General features: G+C 31.5%; 1 protein-coding gene and 1 long non-coding RNA gene across 4 annotated transcripts in view; both read right to left on the bottom strand.

Annotated features, from left to right (window-relative positions):
- The window catches only part of LOC136032340 (uncharacterized), a 513,312-nt gene that overhangs the window by 83,985 nt on the left and 411,087 nt on the right, over positions 1-18,240 (bottom strand). The window lies entirely within an intron of this gene.
- Positions 2,637-18,240, bottom strand: part of LOC136032335 (uncharacterized) — a 109,895-nt gene continuing 94,291 nt past the window's right edge. For 2 of the 3 annotated variants that reach the window (XR_010618706.1, XM_065712654.1), the window contains one exon: positions 2,637-4,011. Coding sequence is in view for 2 of the 3 variants with exons in the window: in XM_065712654.1 (XP_065568726.1) it covers positions 2,836-3,882 (1,047 nt within the window). In the remaining variant the exon portion in view is untranslated. Of the gene's footprint in view, positions 4,012-15,662; positions 15,836-18,240 lie in introns of those variants that run through there. The other variant, XM_065712655.1, reaches the window with a different exon arrangement.

The following is an 18,240-nucleotide window of genomic DNA, read 5'->3' as shown; positions in this document are numbered from 1 at the left end:
TACTATTTGTTTTTGCTGAGGCATAGCCTTTTTCGCCACTTGAAAAATGTATTAGAACTTTTATTTTCTTTCTAATGAACCTTCCATCGATTTTCTAGAACCATTTGCACACTAATATCACCCCCATAAAAACAAACAAACACGTATCCATGATCTTCCTGTCTCGAAAAATTCTAAATCTCTCGTTCAATCTCTCTCTTTTTCAAAAATCCGGTAAAACTGATTTGGGATGTCGTGTTTAGCGTAGAATTTGTTTCAAAAATAATAGGGTAAAGTGTGACCAGTAGTTCTTTACTATTTTGGATTTTTTCCAAATCCTACTGGCCCTTCCCTTGAAAACAGCTTTGCATACGGTTTAAGGCATTGAAATGACTGCTATGTGTACTCTGAAGAAACAATGTAACAGCGACATTTTTCTAAAAAACGCAATTTTTAGAAGGAAAAGTGATATTTTAAAAGTGAAATAAATGCCTACGATTAAAACTCGCCCTTTACAAAATTATTTTTACATTACTTTTTGTTAACTGGCTTATTTATATGTAGCTGTTTTTCGACTAATTTGAACTAATTGAAATTTAATACTCGTTTTTTTTTTTGGGGGGGGGCGTAGGAGTCTGCAATCCCTCGACTTTGAAAAATCCCCAAGATTAAAAAAAATCAATAGTGACAAATTTCACAAAAACAAACGTCAAAACTGTTCAAATTTCGTTTGTTTGTTCAAAGCTGGTGTTTGTTTGTTCGAAGTTTGCATCGGTGCTACAATTAGTTGTTAGCAGTAGTAATAGATAAACTGACTAGATAGGACACAATCATTTTTAGAACTACTTGGCCTCGACTGGCAACTCTACTTATAGCCAGATCCTAATCCCCAATACACAACGTAAGGACATCGATGCCTACTTGCCTCGTTCTTTTAGAAAGTATGTAAACGTTCTAAATATGGTTATTTGTGCGTGAAGATTTTAACGAGTTTTAAACTTCATGCCTGACTTTTCTGTAGCTTTCACCCTTTTCTTATGGTAGAAATGAGGAAAAACTGCACAGTTTTAAAATACCTAAAACCATTAGGTATTAGAAAAGAAAGTAAAGCCAGACCCGTTCATAGAGTTCGTGGTGCCCGGGGAAAAATTAATCACTGCGCTCCACTCCAGACTCAAATAAAAGCAGTAAAAGCCGAATCAACATGAACAATCCCCAGCCACTGCTCCCCAACCGTAGCGCCCGAGGCAGCTGCTTCCCCTTGAACGGTTCTGAATAAAGCCGTTAGGGTTAATTAACGTCTGAGTATTTTTGAAGTCATGACCTATTTAAATTGTTTGTTCGCTCCGAATATCAGTAGTCTGCCAGTTTTCATAAAAGATTAGGCCATATATTGGACCAAAATTGTACTGATGCATGTACAATTGTTGCTTGTTTAATAAGATGTATTTATTTTGAGCTAAAATTTCCCAATTTGGGTCCTTTTGTTCAATTTTGGTTCTTTTTGGCTATTCTACTGCTTACATCTTTACTCCTCCCCACTGTACTCATTTATAATACCACTTTGGTTAGTGGGGGTATTTCTTATGCCCTTTCAGACGAGGGTTAGAGCTCTGGTGTAACAAATCCTTTGGCTGAGGGTCAGTGGTATGACTCAACGTGAATCTGGGGAGCTTATAGCGGAATAAAGTCTCACGTATTCTCTGAATATAAGATCCAGGGGATGCGGAAAACCCTGGTCTTGCTGCAAAACCAACAGGTGAGGACATTTAATTGATTTTCTAGTAATCCGTCATCACCTCTACATCCTCACCTGTTTCTATGTCTTTGAAACTTAGAAGAGTGACTTATTCTGGCACCTAAGTTGAAAAATAAACAAATTCTTTGTTTAAATACTGTTCAGGCCCTTATATTTCTGAATGTAAGGGGCAAAGAGCTATTCTCTAAGCATGGCACCATATTTAGGAAAACTTTTAACAATTAGAAGTTGAAGTTAAATTCAGTAGTCCTTAACTAAGCAGCCAAGAAATACCTCTATAAGCCCAATTTAATTTTTAACCCTCTGTATTTGTGGTAGAAATAAAGGAAAAAAGGTTCCACATTAAATTTGCTTTTGCTTCTAAAATTCTCAAAACCATTACAATAGTGTTAGAAATATTGTAACCACTTCTTGAAATTTTTTTAATCCGTCCTCTTTTTCTTATTTGAGCCCCTTTTTAGATATTTTTAAACCCTGATAATGTATATTTGAACCTTGATTGAGGTCTAACTGATTTGTTTCAATTATTTTATGTTTTATTTGAACAAAATTGTCTCAAAGTTGACTTAAAGTGTTGAAAGATAAAAAGGTTTAGAGAAGTTGGATTATGAACTTTAGTAATTTCGTTTAGGATAAAGTTTGTTACTAAATGAGCCTGATACTGATTTATAATTCTTATACTCATAATACCTTAGAGCAAGAGAGTACACTGAGGAAAAGGGAAAGTTAAGTGGTTTTGAAAGATATTGAGAGAGAAGAGGAAGTTATCTCGAATTGGCGAATATGGCTTAATGGCTTATGGCTAAGCTGTTTTCCTTAGCACATGCTAATCTCTTGAAGTTAAACTTACCTTTAAGAAGGCCTACCTCTAAGTAGGAAAAATTAAATAGTTTCAATGCTCAAAGTTGCTTTATTTTTACTTGAATAATACTGTGGATTAAACTTTACTAAATTAATATTACTAATCCTATTACTTATTTCACCTACATTGGCAGAACAGCGTTAATTTTGTTGTGTCCTAGAAATCAAGATTTTAAGTTTCTGGGAAACTTTGATAATAAGTTTTGGTAAACTAGCACATTGCACTCAGTTGTTGTTTAGCGAGTCACAGACCCGAAAACACGAGTTTCTATGTTTGGATATATAAGTCTTACATAACATTTTTCACGAGGATTATCATTTAGAACCTTTAAGTTATGCGGACACTCAGTTTTCATGCCTTTCAAGTGCCTTCCCGTGCATTTTGATAAATAATGGTAAGGAAGCTCGTCATTGTGTCCACATTCGATGCAATTGATCTTTGTCGACGAACATTTAGGGGGCAGATCGGACTTCTGGATTTTTGGCGGATTTTTTACCTCTATTTTTAGGATGTAACGCAACAATTTTTCTGAAATCGACTTAATTATTTGGATTGTATCGCCAAGTTTCAAGTTCTCAAGCAGTGTCAGAACTCCAGTAACTGGGAATTGTTCTATGTTCATCATTCCCAAAATTTCTAAGGATGTCATGGATCTTTCTTCTGGGTTCTCTGGATATTTCGTCCAGCTATAAAATGCTTCTAAAAAGCTTTGCCACTGGTCAACTTTAGAGTCTTTCATTATGTGACAGCAAATTTTGGAAAACTCCTTGAATTCTGCGATTGTGAACACATCAATAAAATATGGCGCTTTCTTTCCCGCAGTAATGATTGGAACAATTTCTTTTATAGCTGTCATCCTCCACTTTTGACTATCACAAAGGAAAAAAACGTTCGCGAGGGCTTCTATATTTCCTATTTTTCTGTAAATATGAATCATCATCTCAGCAACTTCATCCCGAATACCTATAAAATTGTATTTCTCAACAATATATTCAAAATCTTCCTTATCTACTTGATTGTCTACCAAAGCAACAGTTCCACGTGTATAGCATTGAATAATAAACTCCATAGTTGGAAAATGGACGTCATCTGCCATAACTGTATTTGTCTTCTTCTCAAGAAAGTCGTGTTGGAACATGCACCTAAACACATCGCTTACTGTTGTTAGTAGGATCTTTTTAGCCCTAACATCTCCACCATTGCATTGAATAGTCACTATGGTGTCATCGCTGATTGTTAGTTTACTTAAAAGGGCTGTGAAAGGTGACGGAAATGCTTTCATTTTTGGCGGTTCAATGACAGTTCTGTGACGACTCACGTCGATTCGGTGAAAAAATTGATGATGAAATCAATTGTTTTCGATGAAATACTCAGACGTGAAACAATTCTTCTCTTGAGAAGATAAGAGAGTCTAAAAAGGAAAAACAAGTCTTAGTTCAGATTATCATGTCTTTATGAAACATAGGTAGCGTTTTCAAAAGGATGTCAGTAAGACTTCTTTTCAGTTTTCAGCAAGGATTTGTCAAAACCAGGTTTAAGATAAGTATATTAACAAAAAAAAAAAAAAAAACAGGGACGGATAAAGACGTATCAGTGCTTGGGGTCTCCTGGTGCCACACTGGGCAACAGATCAGTTATAGATGTCAAATTATGGTTATTATACTTCTCTAAGGAACATATTTATTTATTGTATGTTTATTTAATGATTTTACTATTGAAAATATATATATATATAAATAATATTAAACTATTAAAGTGATTTATATAACTTATAATTTTATTTATATCACTTTATGTTTATATCACTTACTTATAAAAGTAAAAAGATTTTACTATTATATATATATATATATATATATATATATATATATATATATATATATATATATATATACATAACTTCTAATTTGTACAATAAGATATAAGGAAAACTCCCGGTAACGAAATTTTATTAATGACATGATACTCATGCAGTTTGAATTGTGATCAATGTTATCAAACCGTTCGTGGTAACGAACTGTCATATGGAACGACACGGCTCAATAATACACGAAAGGTTAAAAAACGGAATTTTGATACTAACAGATACATCAAAAGAATAAGATGATTATGCTGATTTTAAATATATTAAATACAAAAGCTTTTTTAATTGAAAGTAAAGAGCGACATTAAAACGAACTTACTCCGTATATGAAAGGGGTTGTCCCCTCTTCAACACCCCGCTCTTTATGCTAAAGTTTGACTCTTTGTCACAACTTTGCTTTTTAAAACAATAAAAATATTTGTTGGGGGGGGGGATGAGGAGAGGGAGCTACGTCGAAGTATATTTCCCTGGAGAAATTTTTCATGGGGGAAGAGGTAATTCCATGAAGGGGGCCCAAGATTTTCTAGCATTATTTAAAAAAAAACAATGAAAAAAATAATATGAAAGTTTTTTCAACTGAAAGTAAGAGGCAGCATTAAAACTTAAAATTAACAAAAATTATTACGTATATGAGGGGTTCTTCTCCTCCTAAATAATTCGCTCTTTGCGCTAAAGTACTTTTATTAATTTCAACTATATTCTACGGCCTTTGTGACTCTGTGGTCATTCTCAAAGAAATGGGACAAAATTTAAACTTTATTGTAAAGAGCGAGGTATTAACAAGGGGCCAAACTCCTCATATACGTAATAAAAATATACGAATATAGAAGTTTGTTACATAAGGTAATTTGTTGGGTACGTATATTTTTTACTAATAAAAACGCTCGTATAAAATTAAAAGCTCTAGTTGCCTTTTTAAGTAACCAAAAAATTGGAGGGCAACTAGGTCTCCTTCCTCGGTCTTTTTTCTCAAAATCTTCCGATTAAAACTATGAGAAAGCTATTTAGCCAAAAAAAAAAAAATAATATACAAATTTAGTTTTAATTATTCATGTGCGGTGAGCTAAGTTCAAAACATACATTATTTCAAAAACGTTCAGAAATCAAATAAAAAAACAAGTTTACATTAGATATATATATATATATATATATATATATATATATATATATATATATATATATATATATATATATATATATATACTTACAAATACAAGTCTTAACGAACTGTGATTAGGAGTGACCCAGCTCAATAGTAACCAAAACTTTAAAAAACCGTATTTTGATAGTAATAATTACATCAAAAGAATCATATTTTTATGCTGATTTTAAATATATAAGTTCCATCAAGTTTAGTCTTACACATCAAAAGTTATGTATATATATATATATATATATATATATATATATATATATATAAGAATATTTTCCTCATTTTAGAAAACATGCTGAAACCTTCCCTAAAAGTCAAATAATTATATTCAGCGTATCAGAGAACCCTACTGTAGAAGTTTCAAGTTTTTATTTAGAAAAATGTGAAATTTTTTGCCGGAAGACAGATCACAGATGCGTGTTTATTTGTATTTTTTTTCCAGGGGTGATTGTGTTGATCGTGGTCCTAGAATGTCGCCAGAGGGCTCATTCTAACAAAAATTAAAAGTTTTAGTGCCCCAAGTTCTAGTTGTAATTTCGTTTTCATTATTCATGTGCGATGAGCCAAAATCAAAACATGCATTAATTTTTAAACGTTCAGAAATTAAATATAAAAAACAAGCTTTTTGTACTCCAAAAGTAAGGGGCGACATTAAAACTTAAAACGAACAGAAATTATTCCGTATCTGAAAGGGGTTGTCCCCTCCTCGACGTATTGCTTTTTACACTAAAGTTTTACTCTTTGTCATAGTTCTACTTTTTAAAACAATAAAAAACGTTAGCGTTTTTCTTTTTCTTGTTTTATTTTGGAAATTATGTAGCCGTTATTATTATGCCTTTATTACGTAGCCGTTTAAATTATTGGAAACGTAGTCTGTATTATATAGCACTAAAAACATATGACACCAGAAAGTTTAGCAAGGTTCAGTTTTCTTTTTAAAGGATACCTTAGTCTTAAAGAATTTCATCCTTTCAGTTCAATATTCCGATGAACCATTGACTTATCAAAGACATCTTGTCATATTCAAACATAAATTGAAATTCTGATTGCTTCGGGTTCTGATGGACTGGTGAAACTAGTTAATAGTAATGTCATTGTGTCTGAAAATTTCAATAGACAACCTATTCAAACTCAAAACGAGTAAAAGTTTTAAAAAGTTGGGCGGACGACCCCTATGTTTTCTTAGACCAGAACATAATTTGCACTTTACTAAAAAACATGGATTGTTAGTTTAATATGCATATTCTGATATTTACTCCTTAAATTCTTAATACTTCTTTATTTATTAAAGTAAAAAAGTGGAAACATTTAAAATATGTTTTGTTTTCAGCAAAGTATAAATTATGTTCTGGTCTAAAATATAATCGTGTATAACAGTAGCCCATTCGCAACGCTACAATCTCTTCTTTTTTTGAGGGCTTAATTGACAAGTCTATATTTCTAACTAAATTTGGACAACTTTTTATTTTTGTTTCCGGTTCTATTTCATTGGGTTTAGTCATTAAAAAATGATTTGTCTAATCTTGGCAGGATTTTTAACCATGTCAAGGCTTTTTTTCTAAATTAAAAAATAGCTTTATAAATCTTTAAGCCCGTATAAATCAGGATCTAGCTAAGGACTACAGAAGAACTCATTGTGTTTATGCTACACAAGTGTCCTAATATCCTAGTCATGATTTTTGGGACCCAAATCGGATGAAACCTTTGTGGGGGAGTAATAAATCTTTATAATTAAGGTGCAGCATAAAAAAGGAATAAACTATAAAAGTTAAGTTGCCAAACAGAGTACAACAGCATAGCCCATGATTAAGAATACCATTAAGGGAAAAAAAACGGCTTTCAAAAGTTATCAAAGGCTAATTTATTTTGGAAGCGCTAAATGTAAGCAGAACAAAATACTATTCTGGGGCATCATTCAGGCCTTTCATGAGAACATGAAGACTTCGTCTATCTAATTTACCCAGAATTTCACTTTACGTACAAGTTTAAGGGACGAAAATAGTACTAGTAATAAAGGCGGATCTAGAGCAAAATGTTAAGGGGGAGGATGTGACAAAGATGCCAATAATTGACCAAATTGGCAACTTTATTTTAAAAAGTGGGTAAAAGGCAGAAAAAACGAATTAGGGTGTCAAAAAAAATCTTTGGGGAGGCCCGCGGTTCCCCTGGATTAGGCCTGGTTTCTTGACTAGGTAAAATACCAACAGAAAACTACTTTTTACCTTAGTCTTTCAGCAAAGGTGCAAAGAATTTAATCCTTTCAATTCAGTATTCCGATGAAGATTGACAAGACAACTTATAATATTCAAACCTAGATTGAAATTCTGACCTGATTGTTTCGGGTTGTGATTGACTGATAAATCTAGTTAAAAATGATTTCATTATGTCTGAAATTTCAATGTCCCATTATGTACATTTTCCGATAATGATGTTTTTTATGTAAAAGAAGTCAAATCTCACGGGACTTTTCAATGCCATCTGACACAATTGGACCATAATTAGTCTTCAGCACTAAGAATTCCTCATTATCAACTTAAAACACATATTTTTGCCAAAATTTTCCATGAAGTCCGTTGAGTGAATGCAAGAAAATATATAATGTATAATATAATAACTTATTCCAGAAAAAGCCCGTGTGCCATAGGAAATTTACATAACAAAAACAAACAACAAATTAATTAAAACAAATTAATACTATTTAAAGAAAACGCTCACGATGTGCCGCTGCAATCCTGACAAACCTTGCTATTATTTTAACACTCAGGAAATTTGTCTTTTTCATTCTATCTACCATCCATATCTCATTCAATTTTTCTTTACCATACGTCTCTCGCCTCCATTCATTTAATTCGACACATTTGCGCAAAAGATGTATTAAACTTTCATCCTGAGATCCACACATAGGACAAGCAATAGATTCTACCTTCTCCCCTTTTCTCCTTTGATACTTTCTTTTCTCACAAATCAAAAATCCATTTTTGTAGGGAAAGGATAAAATTTTGTCAGAATATCGGGGTGGACTTCTTTTGCATAAAAACCATCATTATCGGAAAATATACATAATGGGACATTGAAATTTCAGACATAATGAAATCATTTTTATTTAGATTCATCAGTCAATCACAACCCGAAACAATCAGGTCAGAATTTCAATCTAGGTTTGAATATTATAAGTTGTCTTGTCAATCTTCATCGGAATACTGAATTGAAGGGATTAAATTCTTTGCACCTTTGCTGAAAGACTAAGGTAAAAAGTAGTTTTCTGTTGGTATTTTACCTAGTTAAGAAACCAGGCCTAATCCAGGGGAACCACGGGCCTCCCCAAAGATTTTTTTTGACACCCTAATTCGTTTTTTCTGCCTTTTACCCACTTTTTAAAATAAAGTTGCCAATTTGGTCAATTATTGGCGTCTTTGTCACATCCTCCCCCTTAACATTTTGCTCTAGATCCGCCTTTATTACTAGTACTATTTTCGTCCCTTAAACTTGTACGTAAAGTGAAATTTTGGGTAAATTAGATAGACGAAGTCTTCATGTTCTCATGAAAGGCCTGAATGATGCCCCAGAATAGTATTTTGTTCTGCTTACATTTAGCGCTTCCAAAATAAATTAGCCTTTGATAACTTTTGAAAGCCGTTTATTTGCGCAAAAGATGTATTAAACTTTCATCCTGAGATCCACACATAGGACAAGCATATAGTCCCGTTTTTTTTCCCTTAATGGTATTCTTAATTATGGGCTATGCTGTTGTACTCTGTTTGGCAACTTAACTTTTATAGTTTATTCCTTTTTTATGCTGCACCTTAATTATAAAAATTTAATACTCCCCCACAAAGGTTTCATCCGATTTGGGTCCCAAAAATCATGACTAGGATATTAGGACACTTGTGTAGCATAAACACAATGAGTTCTTCTGTAGTCCTTAGCTAGATCCTGATTTATACGGGCTTAAAGATTTATAAAGCTATTTTTTAATTTAGAAAAAAAGCCTTGACATGGTTAAAAATCCTACCAAGATTAGGCAAATCATTTTTTAATGACTAAACCCAATGAAATAGAACCGGAAACAAAAATAAAAAGTTGTCCAAATTTAGTTAGAAATATAGACTTGTCAATTAAGCCCTCAAAAAAAGAAGAGATTGTAGCGTTGCGAATGGGCTACTGTTATACACGATTATATTTTAGACCAGAACATAATTTATACTTTGCTGAAAACAAAACATATTTTAAATGTTTCCACTTTTTTACTTTAATAAATAAAGAAGTATTAAGAATTTAAGGAGTAAATATCAGAATATGCATATTAAACTAACAATCCATGTTTTTTAGTAAAGTGCAAATTATGTTCTGGTCTAAGAAAACATGGGGGTCGTCCGCCCAACTTTTTAAAACTTTTACTCGTTTTGAGTTTGAATAGGTTGTCTATTGAAAGTTTCAGACACAATGAAATTACTATTAACTAGTTTCACCAGTCCATCAGAACCCGAAGCAATCAGAATTTCAATTTATGTTTGAATATGACAAGTTGTCTTTGATAAGTCAATGGTTCATCGGAATATTGAACTGAAAGGATGAAATTCTTTAAGACTAAGGTATCCTTTAAAAAGAAAACTGAACCTTGCTAAACTTTTTGGTGTCATATGTTTTTAGTGCTATATAATACAGACTACGTTTCCAATAATTTAAACGGCTACGTAATAAAGGCATAATAATAACAACTACATAATTTCTAAAATAAAACAAGAAAAAGAAAAACGCTAACGTTTTTTATTGTTTTAAAAAGTAGAACTATGACAAAGAGTAAAACTTTAGTGTAAAAAGCAATACGTCGAGGAGGGGACAACCCCTTTCAGATACGGAATAATTTCTGTTCGTTTTAAGTTTTAATGTCGCCCCTTACTTTTGGAGTACAAAAAGCTTGTTTTTTTATATTTAATTTCTGAACGTTTAAAAATTAATGCATGTTTTGATTTTGGCTCATCGCACATGAATAATGAAAACGAAATTACAACTAGAACTTGGGGCACTAAAACTTTTAATTTTTGTTAGAATGAGCCCTCTCGCGACATTCTAGGACCACGATCAATACAATCACCCCTGGAAAAAAAAAACACAAATAAACACGCATCTGTGATCTGTCTTCCGGCAAAAAATTTCACATTTTTCTAAATAAAAACTTGAAACTTCTACAGTAGGGTTCTCTGATACGCTGAATATAATTATTTGACTTTTAGGGAAGGTTTCAGCATATTTTCTAAAATGAGGCAAATATTCTTATATATATATATATATATATATATATATATATATATATATATATATATATATATATATATATATATATATATATATATATATATATATATATCATAACTTTTGATGTGTAAGACTAAACTTGATAGAACTTATATATTTAAAATCAGCATAAAAATATGATTCTTTTGATGTAATTATTACTATCAAAATACGGTTTTTTAAAGTTTTGGTTACTATTGAGCCGGGTCACTCCTAATCACAGTTCGTTAAGACTTGTATTTGTAAGTATATATATATATATATATATATATATATATATATATATATATATATATATATATATATATATATATATATATATATATATATATATATATATATATATATATATATATATATATATATATATATATATATATATATATATTATATTCTAATGTAAACTTGTTTTTTTATTTGATTTCTGAACGTTTTTGAAATAATGTATGTTTTGAACTTAGCTCACCGCACATGAATAATTAAAACTAAATTTGCATATTAATTTTTTTTTGGCTAAATAGCTTTCTCATAGTTTTAATCGGAAGATTTTGAGAAAAAAGAGCGAGGGAGGAGACCTAGTTGAGCTCCAATTTTTTGGTTACTTAAAAAGGCAACTAGAGCTTTTAATTTTATACGAGCGTTTTTATTAGTAAAAAATATACGTACCCAACAAATTATCTTATGTAACAAACTTCTATATTCGTATATTTTTATTACGTATATGAGGAGTTTGGCCCCTTGTTAATACCTCGCTCTTTACAATAAAGTTTAAATTTTGTCCCATTTCTTTGAGAATGACCACAGAGTCACAAAGGCCGTAGAATATAGTTGAAATTAATAAAAGTACTTTAGCGCAAAGAGCGAATTATTTTGGAGGAGAAGAACCCCTCATATACGTAATAATTTCTGTTAATTTTAAGTTTTAATGCTGCTTCTTACTTTCAGTTTAAAAAACTTTTTTATTATTTTTTTCATTTTTTTTTTTAATAATGCTAGAAAATCTTGGGCCCCCTTCATGGAATTACCTCTTCCCCCATGAAAAATTTCTCCAGGGAAATATACTTCCACGTAGCTCCCTCTCCTCACCCCCCCCCCCCCCCCAACAAAGATTTTTTATTGTTTTAAAAAGCAAAGTTGTGACAAAGAGTCAAACTTTAGCATAAAGAGCGGGGTGTTGAAGAGGGGAACACCCCTTTCATATACGGAGTAAGTTCGTTTTAATGTCGCTCTTTACTTTCAATTAAAAAAGCTTTTGTATTTAATATATTTAAAATCAGCATAATCATCTTATTCTTTTGATGTATCTCTTAGTATCAAAATCCCGTTTTTTAGCCTTTCGTGTATTATTGAGCCGTGTCGCTCCATACGACAGTTCGTTACCACGAACGGTTTGATAAGATTGATCACAATTCAAACTGCATGAGTATCATGTCATCAATAAAATTTCGTTACCGGGAGTTTTCCTTAAATCTTATTGTACAAATTAGAAGTTATGTATATATATCATGTCATCAATAAAATTTCGTTACCGGGAGTTTTCCTTAAATCTTATTGTACAAATTAGAAGTTATGTATATATATATATATATATATATATATATATATATATATATATATATATATATATATATATTATATATAAAGATGAATTATATAATTGTTTAGTTCATTCAGGTTTTTTGCAATGTGTTAATATTTGTGATTTGGTAAAATTTATAATATTTAGTTTACCTATTGTTGCTAAAGGGAGGGATATATTTACAGGATAAGCTTGTTTTGGTTTTACTTGGTTGTTTTACATTTGCTGTTTTTTTTTTCATAGGCATGTATTTTGGGGGTGATACCTGACGCGGGGATGCCATGGATATTCTGTGGTAGCCACAACACTGTGCTGGGTAGAGAATTTAGAGTGGTAAAACCCTATATAGGCCAGTGTATTCTCCTGATGAGCCCTTATGTTGGGTGTTGCCTCTGAATTATTTGTCTATATTATTTTTTCTATTGTTTGGTAAATGACGACTTATACTTATTGACGACATGACTGCCTGTCCATGGATTATTCTTTATGGTTGATTGTGTGTGGCTATGCTGTTTGACCTATGTGATTGTATGGATGTGTAGGGTTAAGGCCTCATTCAAGTGCTGGTCTATATTAATCACTAATTTAGGAAAACAGTCTTCCTTTTCTCCTTCTGTCTCTTTTTTTTTTTTTTGTGTTTGTGCTGTAGCATTGGTGATTTCTCTTTTCATGATATATATATATATATATATATATATATATATATATATATATATATATATATATATATATATATATATGTATAATAGTAAAATCTTTTTACTATTATAAGTATAATAGTAAAGTTTCCAATAATTTAAACGGACTACGTTTCCAATAATTTTAACGGCTACGTAATAAAGGCATAATAATAACGGCTACATAATTTCCAAAATAAAACAAGAAAAAGAAAAACGCTAACGTTTTTTATTGTTTTAAAAAGTAGAACTATGACAAAGAGTAAAACTTTAGTGTAAAAAGCAATACGTCGAGGAGGGGACAACCCCTTTCAGATACGGAATAATTTCTGTTCGTTTTAAGTTTTAATGTCGCCCCTTACTTTTGGAGTACAAAAAGCTTGTTTTTTATATTTAATTTCTGAACGTTTAAAAATTAATGCATGTTTTGATTTTGGCTCATCGCACATGAATAATGAAAACGAAATTACAACAAGAACTTGGGGCACTAAAACTTTTAATTTTTGTTAGAATGAGCCCTCTGGCGACATTCTAGGACCACGATCAACACAATCACCCCTGGAAAAAAATACAAATAAACACGCATCTGTGATCTGTCTTCCGGCAAAAAATTTCACATTTTTCTAAATAAAAACTTGAAACTTCTACAGTAGGGTTCTCTGATACGCTGAATATAATTATTTGACTTTTAGGGAAGGTTTCAGCATGTTTTCTAAAATGAGGAAAATATTCTATATATATATATATATATATATATATATATATATATCATAACTTTTGATGTGTAAGACTAAACTTGATGGAACTTATATATTTAAAATCAGCATAAAAATATGATTCTTTTGATGTAATTATTACTATCAAAATACGGTTTTTTAAAGTTTTGGTTACTATTGAGCTGGGTCACTCCTAATCACAGTTCGTTAAGACTTGTATTTGTAAGTATATATATATATATATATATATATATATATATATATATATATATATATATATATATATATATATATATTATATTCTAATGTAAACTTGTTTTTTTATTTGATTTCTGAACGTTTTTGAAATAATGTATGTTTTGAACTTAGCTCACCGCACATGAATAATTAAAACTAAATTTGTATATTATTTTTTTTTTTTTGGCTAAATAGCTTTCTCATAGTTTTAATCGGAAGATTTTGAGAAAAAAGACCGAGGAAGGAGACCTAGTTGCCCTCCAATTTTTTGGTTACTTAAAAAGGCAACTAGAGCTTTTAATTTTATACGAGCGTTTTTATTAGTAAAAAATATACGTACCCAACAAATTATCTTATGTAACAAACTTCTATATTCGTATATTTTTATTACGTATATGAGGAGTTTGGCCCCTTGTTAATACCTCGCTCTTTACAATAAAGTTTAAATTTTGTCCCATTTCTTTGAGAATGACCACAGAGTCACAAAGGCCGTAGAATATAGTTGAAATTAATAAAAGTACTTTAGCGCAAAGAGCGAATTATTTAGGAGGAGAAGAACCCCTCATATACGTAATAATTTTTGTTAATTTTAAGTTTTAATGCTGCCTCTTACTTTCAGTTGAAAAAACTTTCATATTATTTTTTTCATTGTTTTTTTTTTTTAAATAATGCTAGAAAATCTTGGGCCCCCTTCATGGAATTACCTCTTCCCCCATGAAAAATTTCTCCAGGGAAATATACTTCGACGTAGCTCCCTCTCCTCATCCCCCCCCCCCAACAAATATTTTTATTGTTTTAAAAAGCAAAGTTGTGAGAAAGAGTCAAACTTTAGCATAAAGAGCGGGGTGTTGAAGAGGGGACAACCCCTTTCATATACGGAGTAAGTTCGTTTTAATGTCGCTCTTTACTTTCAATTAAAAAAGCTTTTGTATTTAATATATTTAAAATCAGCATAATCATCTTATTCTTTTGATGTATCTGTTAGTATCAAAATTCCGTTTTTTAACCTTTCGTGTATTATTGAGCCGTGTCGTTCCATATGACAGTTCGTTACCACGAACGGTTTGATAACATTGATCACAATTCAAACTGCATGAGTATCATGTCATTAATAAAATTTCGTTACCGGGAGTTTTCCTTATATCTTATTGTACAAATTAGAAGTTATGTATATATATATATATATATATATATATATATATATATATATATATATATATATATATATATATAATAGTAAAATCTTTTTACTTTTATAAGTAAGTGATATAAACATAAAGTGATATAAATAAAATTATAAGTTATATAAATCACTTTAATAGTTTAATATTATTTATATATATATATATATATTTTCAATAGTAAAATCATTAAATAAACATACAATAAATAAATATGTTCCTTAGAGAAGTATAATAACCATAATTTGACATCTATAACTGATCTGTTGCCCAGTGTGGCACCAGGAGACCCCAAGCACTGATACGTCTTTATCCGTCCCTGTTTTTTTTTTTTTTTTTGTTAATATACTTATCTTAAACCTGGTTTTGACAAATCCTTGCTGAAAACTGAAAAGAAGTCTTACTGACATCCTTTTGAAAACGCTACCTATGTTTCATAAAGACATGATAATCTGAACTAAGACTTGTTTTTCCTTTTTAGACTCTCTTATCTTCTCAAGAGAAGAATTGTTTCACGTCTGAGTATTTCATCGAAAACAATTGATTTCATCATCAATTTTTTCACCGAATCGACGTGAGTCGTCAGAGAACTGTCATTGAACCGCCAAAAATGAAAGCATTTCCGTCACCTTTCACAGCCCTTTTAAGTAAACTAACAATCAGCGATGACACCATAGTGACTATTCAATGCAATGGTGGAGATGTTAGGGCTAAAAAGATCCTACTAACAACAGTAAGCGATGTGTTTAGGTGCATGTTCCAACACGACTTTCTTGAGAAGAAGACAAATACAGTTATGGCAGATGACGTCCATTTTCCAACTATGGAGTTTATTATTCAATGCTATACACGTGGAACTGTTGCTTTGGTAGACAATCAAGTGGATAAGGAAGATTTTGAATATATTGTTGAGAAATACAATTTTATAGGTATTCGGGATGAAGTTGCTGAGATGATGATTCATATTTACAGAAAAACATGAAATATAGAAGCCCTCGCGAACGTTTTTTTCCTTTGTGATAGTCAAAAGTGGAGGATGACAGCTATAAAAGAAATTGTTCCAATCATTACTGCAGGAAAGAAAGCGCCATATTTTATTGATGTGTTCACAATCGCAGAATTCAAGGAGTTTTCCAAAATTTGCTGTCACATAATGAAAGACTCTAAAGTTGACCAGTGGCAAAGCTTTTTAGAAGCATTTTATAGCTGGACGAAATATCCAGAGAACCCAGAAGAAAGATCCATGACATCCTTAGAAATTTTGGGAATTATGAACATAGAACAATTCCCAGTTACTGGAGTTCTGACACTGCTTGAGAACTTGAAACTTGGCGATACAATCCAAATAATTAAGTCGATTTCAGAAAAATTGTTGCGTTACATCCTAAAAATGGAGGTAAAAAATCCGCCAAAAATCCAGAAGTCCAATCTGCCCCGTAAATGTTCGTCGACAAAGATCAATTGCATCGAATGTGGACACAATGACGAGCTTCCTTACCATTATTCATCAAAATGCACGGGAAGGCACTTGAAATGCATGAAAACTGAGTGTCCGCATAACTTAAAGGTTCTAAATGATAATCCTCGTGAAAAATGTTATGTAAGACTTATATATCCAAACATAGAAACTCGTGTTTTCGGGTCTGTGACTCGCTAAACAACAACTGAGTACAATGTGCTAGTTTACCAAAACTTATTATCAAAGTTTCCCAGAAACTTAAAATCTTGTTTTCTAGGACACAACTAAATTAACGCTGTTCTGCCAATGTAGGTGAAATAAGTAATAGGGTTAGTAATATTAATTTAGTAAAGTTTTATCCACAGTATTATTCAAGTAAAAATAAAGTAACTTTGAGCATTGAAACTATTTATTTTTTCCTACTTAGAGGTAGGCCTTCTTAAAGGTAAGTTTAACTTCAAGAGATTAGCATGTGCTAAGGAAAACAGCTTAGCCATTAAGCCATATTCGCCAATTCGAGATAACTTCCTCTTCTCTCTCAATATCTTTCAAAACCTCTTAACTTTCCCTTTTTCTCAGTGTGCTTTCTTGCTCTAAGGTATTATGAGCATAAGAATTATAAATCAGTATCAGGTTCATTTAGTAACAAACTTTATCCTAAACGAAATTACTAAAGTTCATAATCCAACTTCTCTAAACCTTTTTATCTTTCAACACTTTAAGTCAACTTTAAGACAATTTTGTTCAAATAAAACATAAAATAATTGAAACAAATCAGTTAGACCTCAATCAAGGTTCAAATATACATTATCAGGGTTTAAAAACATCTAAAAAGGGGCTCAAATAAGAAAAAGAGGACGGATTAAAAAAATTTCAGGAAGTGTTTACAATATTTCTAACATTATCGTAATGGTTTTGAGAATTTTAGAAGCAAAAGCAAATTTAATGTGGAACCTTTTTTCCTTTATTTCTACCACAAATACAGAGGGTTAAAAATTAAATTGGGCTTATAGAGGTATTTCTTGGCTGCTTAGTTAAGGACTACTGAATTTAACTTCAACTTCTAATTGTTAAAAGTTTTCCTAAATATGGTGCCATGCTTAGAGAATAGCTCCTTGCCCCTTACATTCAGAAATATAAGGGCCTGAACAGTATTTAAACAAAGAATTTGTTTATTTTTCAACTTAGGTGCTAGAATAAGTCACTCTTCTAAGTTTCAAAGACATATAAACAGGTGAGGATGTAGAGGTGATGACGGATTACTAGAAAATCAATTAAATGTCCTCACCTGTTGGTTTTGCAGCAAGACCAGGGTTTTCCGCATCCCCTGGATCTTATATTCAGAAAATACGTGAGAGTTTATTCCGCTATAAGCTTCCCAGATTCACGGCGAGTCATACCACTGACCCTCAGCCAAAGGATTTGTTACACCAGAGCTCTAACCCTCGTCCGAAAGGGCATAAGAAATACCCCCACTAA

This window comes from Artemia franciscana, chromosome 10 (genome assembly GCF_032884065.1).
Source record: "Artemia franciscana chromosome 10, ASM3288406v1, whole genome shotgun sequence".
Classification (NCBI taxonomy): Eukaryota; Metazoa; Arthropoda; class Branchiopoda; order Anostraca; family Artemiidae; genus Artemia; species Artemia franciscana.
Note: the sequence above shows the minus strand (reverse complement) of the source record. Positions and strands in the feature narration are given on the sequence as shown.